The sequence below is a fragment of the Chenopodium album genome, chromosome 1 (assembly GCF_948465745.1).
Source record: "Chenopodium album chromosome 1, dcCheAlbu1.1, whole genome shotgun sequence".
In the NCBI taxonomy this organism is placed as follows: domain Eukaryota; kingdom Viridiplantae; phylum Streptophyta; class Magnoliopsida; order Caryophyllales; family Amaranthaceae; genus Chenopodium; species Chenopodium album.
Window position 1 is genome coordinate 88,234,824 of NC_137834.1, and position 16,053 is coordinate 88,250,876.

General features: G+C 33.1%; 2 protein-coding genes across 3 annotated transcripts; one reads left to right on the plus strand and one right to left on the minus strand.

Annotated features, from left to right (window-relative positions):
• Positions 1-628: 628 nt before the first annotated feature.
• LOC145561656 (protein TOM THREE HOMOLOG 1) lies at positions 629-6,943 on the plus strand. Of its 2 annotated transcripts, XM_081621866.1 has the most exons (11): positions 629-1,031; positions 1,332-1,422; positions 1,539-1,591; positions 1,693-1,785; positions 1,892-1,963; positions 3,446-3,518; positions 3,613-3,658; positions 5,300-5,363; positions 5,490-5,543; positions 6,088-6,165; positions 6,324-6,943. In XM_081621866.1, the coding sequence occupies exons 1-11, from the start codon at positions 876-878 to the stop codon at positions 6,414-6,416; spliced, it is 873 nt and encodes a 290-aa protein (XP_081477992.1). In that variant the 5' UTR covers positions 629-875; the 3' UTR covers positions 6,417-6,943. The 2 variants fall into 2 exon arrangements, with proteins under 2 accessions (XP_081477992.1, XP_081477993.1); XM_081621867.1 differs by lacking the exon at positions 1,892-1,963.
• Positions 6,944-7,759: 816 nt separating this feature from the next.
• LOC145561698 (uncharacterized) lies at positions 7,760-14,389 on the minus strand. The gene is made up of 9 exons (XM_081621869.1): positions 14,088-14,389; positions 12,886-13,021; positions 12,717-12,805; positions 12,488-12,626; positions 9,525-9,599; positions 9,197-9,318; positions 9,030-9,105; positions 8,713-8,772; positions 7,760-8,253 (listed from the first exon to the last, which is right to left on the minus strand). The coding sequence occupies exons 2-9, from the start codon at positions 12,997-12,999 to the stop codon at positions 8,122-8,124; spliced, it is 807 nt and encodes a 268-aa protein (XP_081477995.1). The 5' UTR covers positions 13,000-13,021; positions 14,088-14,389; the 3' UTR covers positions 7,760-8,121.
• Between the last annotated feature and the right edge of the window lie 1,664 nt (positions 14,390-16,053).

The following is a 16,053-nucleotide window of genomic DNA, read 5'->3' on the forward strand; positions in this document are numbered from 1 at the left end:
AATAATAATAATAATAATAATAATAATAATAATAATAATAATAATAATAATTATAACAATAATAATTGAAATAATAATACTAATAATAATAATCAATAAATAATAATAATAATCATCAATAAATAATAATAATAATAATAATAAATAGTATATGTGTTTAAAATGTTTAGAGGTTTCAAGTTTTTAATATATTTTCCATACATTTTATAATATATTTTCCATACATTTTATAATTATAATTATATAGTATATTTTTCGTAAATATTTTAATATGTACATTTGTATATACACATATGTATAGTAATAAATAATCAATAAATAATCAAAGATCACTAATCCGTAGTTTAAAATCACTAATTAATAAGTTCAGCTCAGCTCAGCTCAGTTCAGTTCAGTTCAGTTCAGCTGAGTTCAGTCAATCGGAACAGACCCTTAATACTATCATCCCTAACTTCAACTAGGACATGCATTATTTCGTCAAAAATCCAGCTCTCTCCCACCAGGAAAAAAAAAATTAAATAAATAATTAAATCACGAATATAATAATAAAAAAAATCATAATAATACAAAAAACAATTTTTATTTAAAAAAAAAAAATAAAAAATCAGACGAACACAAAACAAAAACACAAGCCATAACCAAACAACATTCTTTTTCTCTAATTCACGAAATTTCCTTTCTCCTGGCTTTTTTCTTTGCAGAAAATCAATAATAAAATTACCATCATCAAAAATCAGAAAAAAATTTCTTGCCCAAATCTTTAATTCCCGGTATTTTTGCCGTATAAAAGAAGAATTAATTTTTTGGGGCAAAAAGTTGAAAAGGGTAGAATCAATTTATAGCTGAAATTCGAAGTTTTTAGTTTTGGGATTTTCATGGCGGAAACGCTGGACCCTTCGCTGGCGGTGACAGCGTTTCTTATGAAAGACGCTTCTAATTGGTGGAATGATATCAATGCTTCTCTTCTTTGGCAAGATCGAATTTTTCATATCTTATCTTTTTTATATGGGATTGTTTCCATTGTTGCCCTGGTAATTTTTTTTAGTACCCTAAAATTTCTAGGTTTTTATGGTATTAATTTGTTTGATTTCTTGCTTTTTTGGTGAAAATAATTGATGGGTTTTGCTGGGTTTAATCTAATTTGAATTGAATTTTGGAAAATAGACTATATGATCTGATTTGGTATTTATTATGTATTGTAATTAATAAAATTAGAATATGAAAGTGTAATGTTGATTCAGAGATGAAGGTAGATGAATTTAGGTGTTCTATGGAATTTTTTGCTTTCAAGGGTCATTGATTTTGTGGGACATATTGTGTGGGTGATGTAGGTACAATTGATTAGAATACAATTGAGAGTTCCTGAGTACGGATGGACCACTCAGAAGGTCTTTCATTTTCTGAATTTCCTGGTTAATGGAGGTATGTTGAATTGATGGTTTTCGCGGTAGTAGCACTATTTGGTTGATGGTTTTTTTAATTTTGGTGACATTCTTAGGTGGGTAGTTATTAATTATTGTATGTTGATGTTTGTGCAGTTAGATGTGTAGTTTTTGTGTTTCGCCGTGATGTGCAGCGCTTGCAGCCTGAGGTTAGGCATCATTTGATTTTCATTGGTTGCATTGTTGTTCTTTGCTTGTGTTGTGTTGGTCTGAGATTATCTTATGGTACTTCTTATGTTATGCAATTCAGCTTGTCCAGCATATCTTGCTTGATTTGCCGAGTCTTGCATTCTTCACTACCTATGTACTGCTGGTCTTGTTTTGGGCAGAGATATACTATCAGGTTTGAGTTGATATTTAGTTTTTCACCTTTTTTTTTTTTTTTTTTCCTACTTGATTATTGTGTTATTTATACATGCTTTTCCTTAACTGATGATTGTCTTTGGTAGGCGCGTGCTGTATCTACTGATGGCCTCAGGCCTAGTTTCTTTACAATTAATGCAGTGGTCTATACCATTCAGGTGAATATTCTTCTACATAGGAGGACTGTTTTAAAATTAATGTAGCATCCTTTTAATCTATACCTCTTACTTTATTTTTAGGAAGGGAAGCAGGGTGGTTTTGGGGTTGTAAGATTGTTGAGGCAGTTTATTTGACCAATACAAGATGTTGTGTTGTATTGCAGCCCAAATTAGTTGCTGTTTATATTTTAGTTTAAAAAGTTGATATTATAGTTGAATCTATCATGGCATTCCTCTTAAAGTAAAATGATGTGGACCCATGACATGGTTGATTGATTTCCTGATAAAGTTAGCTGTACCCAAGCCTTTCTTTTAATGCTTTAGACATATTAAACTTTGATGTTGCAACTTATGTATGATTGTATGACAGATTGTAATTGGTGTAATCAAGATCTTTTATTTAATACTCAATCCTTCGAACTTTTGACCTTGGCATTTCTGCAGTCTTTTAGTTTTTGTTTTTTGGGAATTACACCCCTGATTTAGTATGAAACTTGCTGAGGCTTTGAGCAGTTCCACATCCACCTGTATAACCTTTATTAGTCAACACTATTGGAGAGTTTTTAAGAAGACACACAGCACCAAGCAACAAAGAAATTGGGTATGAAACTTGCTGAAACTTGCAGGATGCTCACATGAGGCATCCTTAGATAGTTAGACCTAATGATTTCTGTTCTTTCTCCAAATTGCTTTTTAGCTCTGCACTTAAGTGATAAGGTAGCATCATAGGAATTGTTCTCTTTTGTGCCACAATAAGGCACAAATGTTAGATTGAGGGGGGTAACATTGCTGCGTTCTGTTCTTTCTCCGATTTGCTTTTTAGTTCTCTAATTTAGTGATAAGGTAGCATCATCAGAATTGCTCTCTTTTAAGGCACCAAATGTTAGATTGAGGTGGGTAACATTGCTCATTGATGGAAGCATAGAATAAAGAAAGAAAGCTCGATTTAGGAAATTAGAAAGGGTTCTTGAATTTTATATTTGGTTTTATAGTCAATTTTATTGGATATTTTGGGAGAGCTCGTATATTTAGATTTACATTATTAAGATATTTACATGCCTCATGTGCATTTGCATTGAATTTTATGCAAGGGATTCCTGTACGAGAAAAAGCTGTTTAGACCGTTTGTAGACATGGCTGTATCTGATCCATAGATTTTCATAGTGTAATGTCATTTAATCTTGCTTCTAATAGAGCTGGGTCTGTGAATCTTTTTCAATTGATATTCATTTGTATCTTTTCAAGTTTGTATGCTACTAATTCTTTTGCACCTTTTTTTTAAATTAATTTTTTTTATTTTTTTTATTTTTTTTATTTTTATACATTTTTTATTTTATTGTTCTGCCACCTTTTTGTTCTTGTTCAAGTTTCATCAATTACATTGACATGCAGCATCCTATTACTGTAGTAGTGACAGTGAGATTTTTCTGCTGGATAATTGACAGTGATTCTGTTACTAAATATTCCCTTTGACTATTCCAGATCGCTTTGTGGTTGATCTTGTGGTGGAAACCAATCCCTCTTCTTGTAGTTTTGTCAAAGATGTTTTTCGCAGGTATGTCTCCAATTAGTTTACTACTTACAAGCTGTTAGGCTTATTACATAACGTTTAAATTATCTGACCGCTCGTATGTGCATGTTATTGGCAGGCGTGTCTTTGTTTGCAGCTCTTGGTTTTCTTCTTTATGGAGGAAGGTAATTAATTGCAACTTCATTCATTGAATTTGTAAAAATTATGAAGAAGAGTTCATGTGTTTGCTCCCAGTTAATGGAGATTGTACTGGAGAAAATTGGCTTTTCTGTGGAACCTTGGACAAAAGGTTGACATGTGTCCTGTTTCCAATTTCTCCAAATAAGCTGTTATGAATTTATGATGTGAGCTATGATCTATGCCAGGCCAGTCAGCTTCTAAGCTTTTGACACCATGTACAAAATCAGCATGCAATTACCAACATTTTAAAACGGATTTATGGTTTCCCTTTGTTGGTAGCAATAGTGTCTTTAATACAACTGTAGAAGCTCTAATGGACCGTCTCTATTGGCTGAGCATGATATTTGGTAGGTTTTTCAAGGCTTGGGCCTTTTGTTAGACTGCAAGCCTGCCAATATCGAGCTCAGCCTATATTTGGTGGTTGATCGAGAAAAGAAGGTTTTTAAAGACTGAGAAATTGATAGTAGCTCCAGCTGAGAAACTGAATAGCTCAAGCTCATTGCTGTAAACCATGCTTTTACCACTTCCACCTTGAGCGTTGATGCTTGCTCTTGGATTGATTGAGCTGAATTATCGCTTAGCACCACGGTTAGAAATAGAGTTTCGATTTCATCTATGAGAAAGATGATTTGGCTGTTTTTGAATCACAATGAAGAACGCTCTAGTCCTTATCCTTCTCATTTGAGAGAAGGCGCTAATTATGTTGGAAATGTGGTAGGAAACCTGATTGATACTTCCTCTGTTCCAAAATATTGGAACATGTAATAGCCTAGCCTTAGGAGGGGTAATTTGGGAAGTCTAGCATTATTGTGTTAGTAGTCCTTAGTGTTAGTGTAAATAGAGAGAGAAGGGAAAGGAAAAGATAGGCAGAAATTGTTAGGGAAACCTAGAGATTGTTATAGCCTCAAGCTCATTGATAGCCTCAAGCTATTTTGAGAGTGATACCCTAAAGCTATTAACCCTATCATTTTGTAACCATACCACCATTATCAATCAATATTAAAGCTTCTTTCTTTATTAGTTCTTCATATTTAATCAATTTAAAAAAAAAAAAAAAAAAAAAACAGATTATATAGTTCACCCAAAGAATTAAACTTTTTCTCTTTATTTTCCTGTTATTTGCGTGGTGTAAGTTAGCAGTAAGCTCAGTCCATTACACTACACTTCCCTTCTAAGGAAGTTTCAAATTTATTGCAACGTTATATTATTTGGTAATTGCGCTGTTCTCTCTCTCACTCTCTCATCACATGGCCTCCAACTCTTGGTGATTTAGTTTTCTATTGGGTTTTTCATTATGGCGCATCCCTGTGTGTAGTGAAAGAGTCTAGTTCGCACTTCTGCACCTGGTGATGGAGCTCCACAAGGCTTGTGGTGTCTCATCTCAGCAGTAGTATATGTAAATATTTGATTATGCAATATGCTTTCTTCTTGTAGCTATATTCATGTTTCTCACAGTATATCTCCGTTGCTTTAAGCTTTTAGGTGGAGTGATTGTTTCTATTTTAAAGTGTTTGTAGATCAAATATTTTTTTTAATCCTGAACATACAAAGAAGATTCTTGTTATAATTTTAGCTTTGTTTATCATTATTTGTATACCTCCATTGTTGATGGTCTTTATGGGCAGGCTTTTCTTGATGTTGCAACGGTTCCCTGTAGAATCAAAAGGACGACGTAAAAAGCTTCAGGAGGTGCATTCCTCTCTCTGTCTTAACCCTCTTCTCCCGATGGGTTTATGTTCACAGATCTTTTTTTAAATTATTTTTTGAAATTTGGCATTCCTTGTGATTAATAATGTTGCTGTGCACCTTTTGCAGGTTGGCTATGTAACCACAATATGTTTTACATGTTTCCTCGTAAGATGTGTTATGGTAAGTGTTGTGTTGTCTTTAAGGCTTTATAGCTTCACTCCTTAATTTTTGTTTATATGCATCTAGGATTTTAAAGTTGCCAATGTTCTTGACTTTCTCAATGAAGCTTTGAATTTTGACAAAATAATACTCCGTAGCAATCTGCTGCTCTAGTATGAATGTTAGGCAAACAGAACATAAATGTTGTTTGGATGCAATTGAAAAAGGTGGAGTGCTCAGTGTCTTTTAGGACTGATACATGTTTTTTCTGTACTTGTTAGAAAACAGTTAATCATAATTTTGTGAATGGTATGCACTTGTTGGAGGTGGCAATCTGAAATTCTCGTTTTTGGTCTTTGTTACTCACTGACTAATATTTGTTTCATGTGACTGATATGAAAGGCTGTAAAATCAGCTTTCTTGCCTTTCCAGAAACAACTTTACAAATCTAATCAACAAGGAAACACTTTTCAAAAAAAAAAAAAAAAAAAAACCTAATCTGTGTGTTTAGAGAAGTATTTAAAGGGTCTTCTTTATTGAGTTTAACTCCTATTCTGTGTTGCAGATGTGCTTCAATGCTTTTGATAAAGCCGCTGATCTTGACGTTTTAGATCATCCAGTTCTCAATTTCATGTACTATCTGGTGAGTTTAATCCTTTTCTATTTTTACATTACTTTTTGCTAATGAATAGAAGGGAAAATAATGGCTTGGGGGTATTATAATACATTCTACCAAAAGAAAAATGCCTTGGGGGTATTATAATACATTCTAAATTTTCTTATTTTTCTTTTTCATTTCAGTTGGTGGAAATTCTACCCTCTTCTCTGGTTCTCTTTATATTGAGGAAGCTCCCTCCAAAGCGTGGAATCACCCAATATCATTCAATTCGCTGAGGGTAAATAAAGGAAATAGAAATGAATAAGTAAACCTCAAGTGATGTACTGGGATTGATTGTTACCCTTATAGTCTTATCCCCGAAATGAAGTGCAGGATGGCAAAAGTGAACTGTCCAAGAAGAGTTCTTCCTGTGTGTGAATTGTCTTTGCTCAATGCTTGTAGATTGTTCCACTAATCGTCTGATTATTATGTGAAATCATGAGAGTATATGATTTGATGGATCATGTTCATCTGATTACCTCAACTTATGTGTTACTTGCCAAAATTAATTCTGCCAAATTTGATGACAAACAGATTCTGTGTTGACAAAGAAATGAAAACTGGAGGAGAAAACATATATTTTGGTTTTCTTCCTTCGTGTTCGGAGGACTTTTCTGTTTTTGTGTTGAATTACATGATTTTAGCTATGTATATGGATAGAAGTTTTGAATGTAAAGCTGTCATAATTTGGCAGCAGAGCTTGAGAAAACAGTGACATGAGAACAAAGATCGAAGTATTGAAAATTTGGGTTCTTTAATTGAAGTTTTCTTTTTTTTTTTTTTAACTGTGATTGAAACTGGCAGAGAACAATGTTTATAAGATAGTTTCTCTCTAAGTAATAAGTAAGTACATACCTGGAAAGTGGTGGTGTTGATCGAGCCAGCTGTGGCCGGAGCAGCTTCTGAATCAATACCCTGATACAGATAACAGAGAGTAATGCAATGGCGATCAAACTCAAAATTATTTCTATTCTTCTTGAACTTGGGTTTACAGTTTGACTTGTAGATATGGAATGGTAGTTCAAAACTTCAAATAGTTAGATGATTTTTTTTTAATTTATTTAATTTTAGGATCTAATAGTATGATGTTGTACCTACCCTGGTAATACTAAAAAGTTGACATTTCTCAATTACGGAATATAAAAACCAACTAGTACTTGATCTAGTGGTAGAGAATGTGTTTTATGATCATAAGGTTGTGGGTTTATTCTTGTTAGGACTAACTTGGGTGGAGCATTTGCCATATAAAAGTAAATTAGTGTTAAGATTTTTAAATAGATCTTAAATAGATTTTTAGGATAAGATTGTTAGTAAATTACCCACTTGTTTTATGAAATAATATGCGTCAAAATGATGACACAAATTAGTCCCTATGCAAAGTTCCAAATTTTGGTTGTCATTTGGGATAATATTGGTTCAAATGACTTCAAACCAGTTTTATAGCCATATAATTGCATGCCATCAAGAAAGTTAGCAAAATATGTCATAAACTCAAAATAAACCATGTCTGATCATTTGGATATCAGACCATTTTAAGATCATCAGTTATTTGGATTAGGCTACCTGTAGGAAGTACCGGTTTATGCTTTCAGAACCACAAGGACTTCGTTTCACAAGATGAACCAAGCTTCTACATATGAGGATGTCTATACATATATACATCCAATGTTGATATACAAGTGTTAAAGATGTATCAGAAGAAATTCTGTTTGAATACACAATTTTTTTTCTTATCGTGTAGCTCATACAAAATACCACTGCACATTCACCGATCCTGTTTCATTTGTGCACCAGTTTATGAATGTCTTCTATCACATACCCAGCCTGCTAGAGATTTTGCTTCAGTATGATATCAGTCAGCTTCATTTTGATTTACCTTCTATACCATTTACAAAGAGTATGCACAGAGTTGCAGAGTAACAAATGCAATTTTGACCTATATTAATCCTTCTTAGCAGTCAATGTCTTAATCATTCCTTTCGTAATCTTTGCAAACCACATCAGATTCAAGCCTCCAATCACACACGGGACACCTAGAGTAAGTAAATATGCATAGCGTGGCAGCTGCTTGATCTGAAAAACAAGTAAAGAAGACATTAAACGACAGAATGATGTAACAAAATTACAAAAGTATCGTTAACTAAAGTCAATTGGTCTGATATACACTATCTATAGCCTGTATGATATATGTAACTCCGAAACTACTTTAGGCTTTATTCATGGTTGCATGCGTATAATTGTATGCAATCAAAACTGCCATTCCTCATTTGAGGACACTACCCAACAAAATCAATTAGCTTTAAAAATCTCTAAGATAAATTTGCCTTGTCAGAAGAGAATATTAAGTAAAATCCAACCTTAGTGCCACAATCTCATCTAACATGAACCAGCTGTGTGTTATTTGTATCTAACAATTCAAATTAATTTTTGAAAATCTTCCTACGTTTGGTACATGGATAATTATTAAGACAGGATAAGCATGGTATCAGAAAAACATAAGAGTATGAATTTACAAGAGAATCACTACTTTACCTGATCATAATGCGAATAGATGTGAAAGTACACGTACATAAACAAAAGAACCCTAGCAACCTGCAACAGAGCAAAGAAAAAATTTCAGGAAGCAGTTTTGACAAGCTACACACAAATGTCACCAACTTAGTTTACATATCTAACCCATAACATGATCCCAGTTTAGTTCAGTTTCTACTTTCTAGACAATACAAAACTATATATGTTGACAGTGTAGTGAAAATGGTGAACAAGAACAACTGAAAATGATTAAATTTCAATAAAGGTCAAGTATTTGTTGAAAATGGTGAACAAGAACAACTGTACTCAGTACTCACCAGCCAAGTCAAGAATATACCCACTCCATTAACAACATAAGCTTTGGATTTTTTCATCCCAGCTGCATCGAGATACCTTCAGCAACAAAAGCTTCACATCATATACAAGGGAATGGCAAAACAGATTTTTCCTGATTAACACGATTACAAAATGATAAAAGAGTTACCATCTCATGTTGATCCCTGGTGTTGTTATCTCAGAAAGAAGAACCATATATGTATAGAATTGCCCTGTACTATTCAACATAGCATATGCTAGTGCTCCCGTTGACAAAACGTGATGAAGCACCTGTAAAGATGAACTATATGGGTAAAAATATGTCTTTTTCTCTTTAAATTTTAGGAAAAAAAAAAACATGATACCAACAACATTTGGTCCTCCATGCTCAAGTATTTGTTGCTTTCTTTAAGCTTAGCAGCTTAAACTAATAAGCTAGCTTGAATTCCATTGATACATCAATATAAGGTGAAACATAAAGTTAAGGTATTACTTACATATTCCATTCCACCTAAAGCAGGATAAAACCAAAATATCATGGCAATATCAGAAAGGAAGTATCCAACTGAAACCTGTCAATGTAGACAAGACACAGCATAAATTTGAAATTCTACCACAGTGTGACAAGAACAGAATATAATCAAGTTGACACATTACATTGATAAAACTGAGAAAAAAAAAATCCTCCCATGAGCATATATATTCACATATAGTGATCCCCATTTCCACGCCATCACAAGTCAGAAATGACAAGCACATATGAAGTAGTAAATAATTTCTGACCAGGTGATAGGTCAAAGAAGACAATTACACAGTGTCCAAATACTATCCACAAAAAACTTTCAAAATCTACACCATATGAATAGTTCTTGCCTCATAAATGCATAGTATCAATGTGTCAACATCACAAAGAACGCTGAAGTCAACTTAACTCTCATTTTTCTCTACAATGCTTCTAAACGGTACTAGTAATTAGTATATAAGTACAGAATTTGGTTCTGAAATCCTTAAGGGCTATAGTCTCAATCAATAGAGTCCACAGTTCAATCATCACCTCCACACTAATTCATCATATACTAGAAGGGCCTACTAAATACTACTAATTCTTTCCAGCAGCCATCCCTTTAACTCAACTAATGGACTAAATTGATGAGCTTAAGGTATGCTATTGGATCTCATATACACACCCTTAACTTCTGGAAGCTGCTATCTGCTAGCTTCATCACACTTCAGGTATGATAACCCTCAGGAGCACTGTGGAAACTAGCACTGCTGACAAACGAGTCTAAGCTCATTAACAGAATAACAGCACTTAATAGCTGAAAGGAGGCTATGTAATCTTGACATATAAGATTTACCAAAATAATACATGTACGCTCATGCTTATTAGACCTAATACAATCTTCTTAAGAGTTAAAACTAGTGCAAACTTCAGGATCTAATTTAATAGGGGAGAATGACCAGAAAATTAAGATAATTCCTACACAAATTATACTGCTCAAATAAACATATTTGATTCCCATATATAGCAAATAATGACAGTACCAACAAATGCTATGGGAAATTCCATGTCCTGAAGCATCCTATAACCTCAATGTAGCATTTAAAAATAAATAAAAAATAAATAACCCACAGCTGAACCTTATTGACAACTCTGAATATCATAAATTTGACTTTAAGCCTTCAACCACATAATTTAGAGTTTTCACTTTTCAGAATTTTGCAATGTGAATGCACCTGTTTTGCCTTAAGGTAATCTATCACCACTCTGGCACTTTTTCGTCAATGAACAGTAAACATGTATGCACAACAGATCTACAAAGCATTAATTCAAGAATAAACAGTGAGAAACTATCCTCATTTGATTGAGGCTCAATTTCCCATTCTCTAGCTATCATGAAAAAACAAAATCCCAAATTCTCTTCAGGAACAGTTTATTATATAGATCCATAACTTGCCAATTCACATCAAATGGATGTCTTTAGAGTCAAACAGGTAAGCACCTGTGAATAAGTATAAGCACATGCCCCATTTGCAATTGGTTTGAGTTACATCCAGCCCAAATTAAGTAGACCACTACAGTCAAAAACCATTTACATTAAAATTCAATATTTTTAAAACCCTGAAGGGTTCATGAGAATCATTCTCTATAAAAAGCTAACAATCTCAAATTATGAAAGAGCTTCAATTCCAAACCGGTCCTACATTGTGATATTGTTACTATCGAGATAATGACTAACACATGAGAAGACGGATTGAATCCCAAAATTATTACTTTAGAAAGTGACTGGAGAGGCATTCAACTGAAAGAATAAAAAACAGCTCGACTATATAAAAGACTGATGTGCTTTCCAAAGCATCATACACAGAACCTAAGGTGCATAGATGGTCAAATTCCAACTGCTCAGGAAAGCCATGCAAGGAAAATAGAATCCTGAACCCCCTAACCAGAATAAGTTTGCAGCTAATGATCTAATTATGCAATACTAAATCAATCACCCAGTTGTTCCAATAGCATTGCATGAGTTATAAGCTCTCATGTAACATTGCTTAAGCCATAGCAAGAAACCAAAGTAAAGATAACCAAACAAAGAGGCTCGACATAAGCCATAGCAAGAACCAAGACATCATTAATTTTAAAGGTCCTTCAAGGCTCATTTTAACTCAGATATGTTCCGCTCACCTAGGCCAAATTAAAGTAAAGAGGATTCTGCTGCAAAGGTGAAATGAAAAAGAAGGATAATCAAGAGGTTTGGTGAAGGCTACAGTATTGCCTTACCTATCTGCACAGTCTCAGGGTCTGGTTTGAAAAATTTACAAGATTATAATTGTTTCAGAAATGTATTAACAGTGGACTGGAAATTTGGTATTCATTCTATTCATCACCACCACCACCACTCCCCCCCCCCCCCCCCCCCCCAAAAAAAAAAAAAGAAAAGAAAAAAAAGGAGTTTTGTAGTTTGTACTCTTTGTAGATAGATCAATTTCCAGCTCTCATTTCTAGATTCCAAACAACACTTATTGGGAATTCTTCCCTACTAGACATAAAGCTACGTGCAGATCATATACCGCTTCTCTTCAAGCTAAACTCTCCTCAGTGACATATGACACGAATTCTAGAAAGACCACTATCAAAACTAAATCAATTTAAAGAGTTGATTTTTGCATCATCCATATAGCAGACACAGTGTGTAGGCAGAAATCAACACTTTACTCAATGCAGACCAAATAATTTCTAGAAACCTAGATATTTATCAAAAGGCATATCAGTGAATGGCTGATTACCCAGCCGTCACCTGGCCCCAATAGAACTATCAATGAAAGGACATGGGAAAAGTAATCAAGCTGTGAAGAGATAAAGCATATAATTCAATCCAGAGTTTCCAAGAAAATGGAAAAGAAAAGCAAGACCACCAAAGAGTTTGATAGGTGTAGAAACTACAAAGATTGGGAACAATACCCCTAAAACAAATGTTGACAGCGTTGAACTTCGAAATAGGATGGACCCCCGTTGTAGGTCATCAGAGTAAAGATCAGACCAAAATGCCAAATAAATCGACACAGCTGTAACAAAGATTGCGTGCAGAGTTGATATAGCCCTGCAAATATTCAAAATTCAAGTAAATAAAATGGAAGCTATGGAGAGAACTGCTTAACATTAATCAACAATAAAGCATTTGGAAAGTTACCTATTGTCCCATTCAATTTGTTTAATCTTTGGAAGGGTAGAGTAGTGCTTGAAGCAGATACCATTGATTAAGTGAGACAAATCATACACCTATTAGAAGATGGTCAGTTCAACAAATTGAACAGAAAAAGGAGACACTGAACTCTTTAAAAGGGGAAAAGAAGACATACCAGTTTGCAGGCGAAGATACCACATAATACAGAAGTAAATGGAACCCATGGATATTCAAACTGATACTCTTTTGAAAGCTGAGTGACCCAGTTCTGGTAGTCTGTTATCGTCATAGCAATATGGAACTTCCAAGAACTTTGTCATGGGATCAACAAGGATCATGTATTAGTGTTTGTGACCTTGTACATAGATTAAAATAGTACAAAAGAGCTACCATTTCCAAAATCAAATTCCACATATTCTACATATGATTCACTAACAACAGTTTGCTGAAAGAATGGGATTGGGTTACAAGTCTTAAAACACTATCATACTATGTATTCATTATTCAATACAAAATCTCATTTAACACATAATTCTTGGCATAGAATTAAAACCCCGCTAAGACACTGTAATATCTAGTCAAAAAATGACCATTTACAAAATCTAATTCCTCATATCCTACATGTGATTCCTGTAACAGCAATAATTCGCTGAAAGAAAGATGCAGGTCGTTCAATAATCATTGAATCAACTCGTTGGACACATAACTCTTGACATAGAGTAAAACCCCCCTAAAAGAAACTGTAAAATCTACAGTAGTCACAAAATGACAATTTCCAAAAACTAATTCCTTACACGATTCCACTAACAACAACATTTTGCCAAAATCATAGAATCAGTTGGTATGACATGTAATTATTCCTGACATAATTAGTAAATTATCTTTCATTTGATACAGCTCTTGCTAAAATCATCAATAATTCCTTTTTTTTTTTTTTTTTTTTTTTTGAATCAATCATCAAAAATTCATTAATAGAAAGAATCTTGAACAAAATTTCAGGTTTAACAAATCAAACAACACAAATTATTATTCTATCACATAATTCGGCGAAAAAATGCAAGCAATACTAATCAAAACGAACAATATAATTAAAATGCTAACAATTTATATGCAAAATTCAGCATCAAATAAATTATTCAAGAATGTTGTTCATAAAGTACATTGCCATAATCAACAGTAATCATGCCAACAAATTAACAATAACAACAAACATCATTCCAATAAAAAAAAAAAATCCAAGAACTCATGAATGTCGTTTTCCAGAAAAAAGCAACCAATAAATAAACAAAATCATCACAATCATCACTTTATTTTACGTTCAGAAAAATAACAACAGAAAATTTGCAGAAAATCAAAGCAAAGATTAAAGATGATTACCAGAATTAGAGAGAGAATTAGCGAACTTCCTCGGAGATTCTAGAATGTAAAATTTTCGAGAGGAGAGAGAAAATTAAAGGGTTGATGAGAGAAGAAGAAGAAGAAGAATCTATGTATTTATACAAGTATGAAAAATGAGAGAAAGATTATGTGAAAAATTAAAGAATCTAGAAAAAATTGGAAGATGAAAATATTGAAAAATGAATTATTATTTATGAATATGAATTTATTTAACGATGATTATATGATTAAATGAAATTGTGTACGGAAGGTGACATGAGTAATTATTGTTATGAATTTATGAGAGCTTGACCTTATTATTCATATTCATATCTTTCTTAAGAAAGAGGACAAAAGGTAGACCAACTGTATTCTATATATATCGTCTGGGTTTGTTGTCAAGATATTGACTCGAGATTTTGAGTATCGCATGTGAATAGTGTAAAAATTACGGAGTACATTTGTTGCGGTTAATAGGAAATGGAGAAAGTCGTTTGTGTTAAGTTAGTTTGTCATTTGAAAATGAGATTTAAGTTGAGATTGAATGAATAGAAGTTGGGTTGCTAAAAAGTTAAGTAATTGTATATACTTCATCTTTTTTAAAAATTATTATTTATTATTTTTTTTTTTGGTGAAAATCTTTTTTAAAAATTATTATGTAGTCTCTAGGGGTGCTTATCGAGCGAGTCGATCACGAGCTGAGGGGTGATCGACTCAACTCGAAAACTTTTTACATTTGCTCAACTCGTGCTCGCTAAAATTTCGAGCAAATAAAACTTGCTCGACTCATGCTCGTTAAAGTTTCGAGTCGAGTCGAGTAGCTCACAAACTGCTCGTTAAAATTTTGGTCCTTCTATTATTATATGCCTTTATTTATTTTTGGTTCAATTTATATTGTTTTCTTTATTATATATATAGATTTTATTAAAAATTTACTCTTTCTTTTTTTATGATATAAATTAAGGCGTAATAAGTGTCAAATTTGTTTAAAGATAGTAACTTTGTTTGCATATTCTATATTAATATTATATTATCGAGTTGCTCACGAGCTTATCAAGTCGAGTTAGAGCTTGCTCAACTCGTGCTCGTTAACATCTCGAGTCGAGTCAAATTTGAGTCGAGCTAACTCGAGTCAAGTTTTGACCGAGCGTTGACTGAGTCGAGTACGAGTTGCTCGCGAGCTGCTCAACTCAATTAGCACCCCTAGTAGTCTCTGTTATCTTTTACCAGCACATATGCCAACATGTTACTTTGATAAATATGATCTTGAAATTTCTTGACACTGTTGATAATGTGTTTAGAATTTGAAATATTGACCATAAATTCTAATTGTAACATACTACATAGTCACGAAAGATTGTGTTTGATTTGTTTCAACATATTTTTTCAAAACCTAACTTTTTATTTGTAATATAATAAAATTAGATAAACCTAGAATTAAAGATTACATTAATTTGAGAAATAACGAGTGTAAAGTACCTGTTGAGAAATCCGTCTAATGGCATACAAGTTGGAAATTTAATAGGCTCATACTCTTTGTGCCTCTCTTAATTGAATTATAGGTTTCTAAGTTTGTTGTTGTTGACATCAATCACATGTAAAATGTGTGTGACTGAAAAAACAAAAAAGAGCTAGAATGTAATGTAGGGCTGTAGATGGTGTTAGAAAAGAATGAATAAGCTGACCAAATACTTTAGAAAAACTTAAACGAGTACTACATAATTAATATCAATTGTGAAGCTCTCATTGTCACTTTTATTGCTTCATTTACTCGTTCACTAACCAAGCAACATTTAATTAGGGATTACTTTATAGCGTGGATTATGAGGATAAATAATACGTGCCAATAAATAAGCCAACATATATAGTTTATAGAAATTATACGGAGTACAAGTATATAAGATTAAGATTTATCAAATGACTGTATAACCTCAAAAAATTATTGTAAAAGGAGTAGAATAATTTT

Coding starts and splice junctions, on each gene's coding strand:
- LOC145561656 (XM_081621866.1), top strand. CDS start 876: ATGGCGGAAACGCTGGACCCTTCGCTGGCGGTGACAGCGTTTCTTATG. Junction 1,423..1,538: donor GAATTTCCTGGTTAATGGAG/GTATGTTGAATT, acceptor ATGTTTGTGCAG/TTAGATGTGTAGTTTTTGTG. Junction 5,544..6,087: donor TCCTCGTAAGATGTGTTATG/GTAAGTGTTGTG, acceptor TCTGTGTTGCAG/ATGTGCTTCAATGCTTTTGA.
- LOC145561698 (XM_081621869.1), bottom strand. CDS start 12,999: ATGACGATAACAGACTACCAGAACTGGGTCACTCAGCTTTCAAAAGAG. Junction 12,806..12,885: donor GTATCTTCGCCTGCAAACTG/GTATGTCTTCTT, acceptor ATCTTCTAATAG/GTGTATGATTTGTCTCACTT. Junction 9,106..9,196: donor CCAGGGATCAACATGAGATG/GTAACTCTTTTA, acceptor TTGTTGCTGAAG/GTATCTCGATGCAGCTGGGA.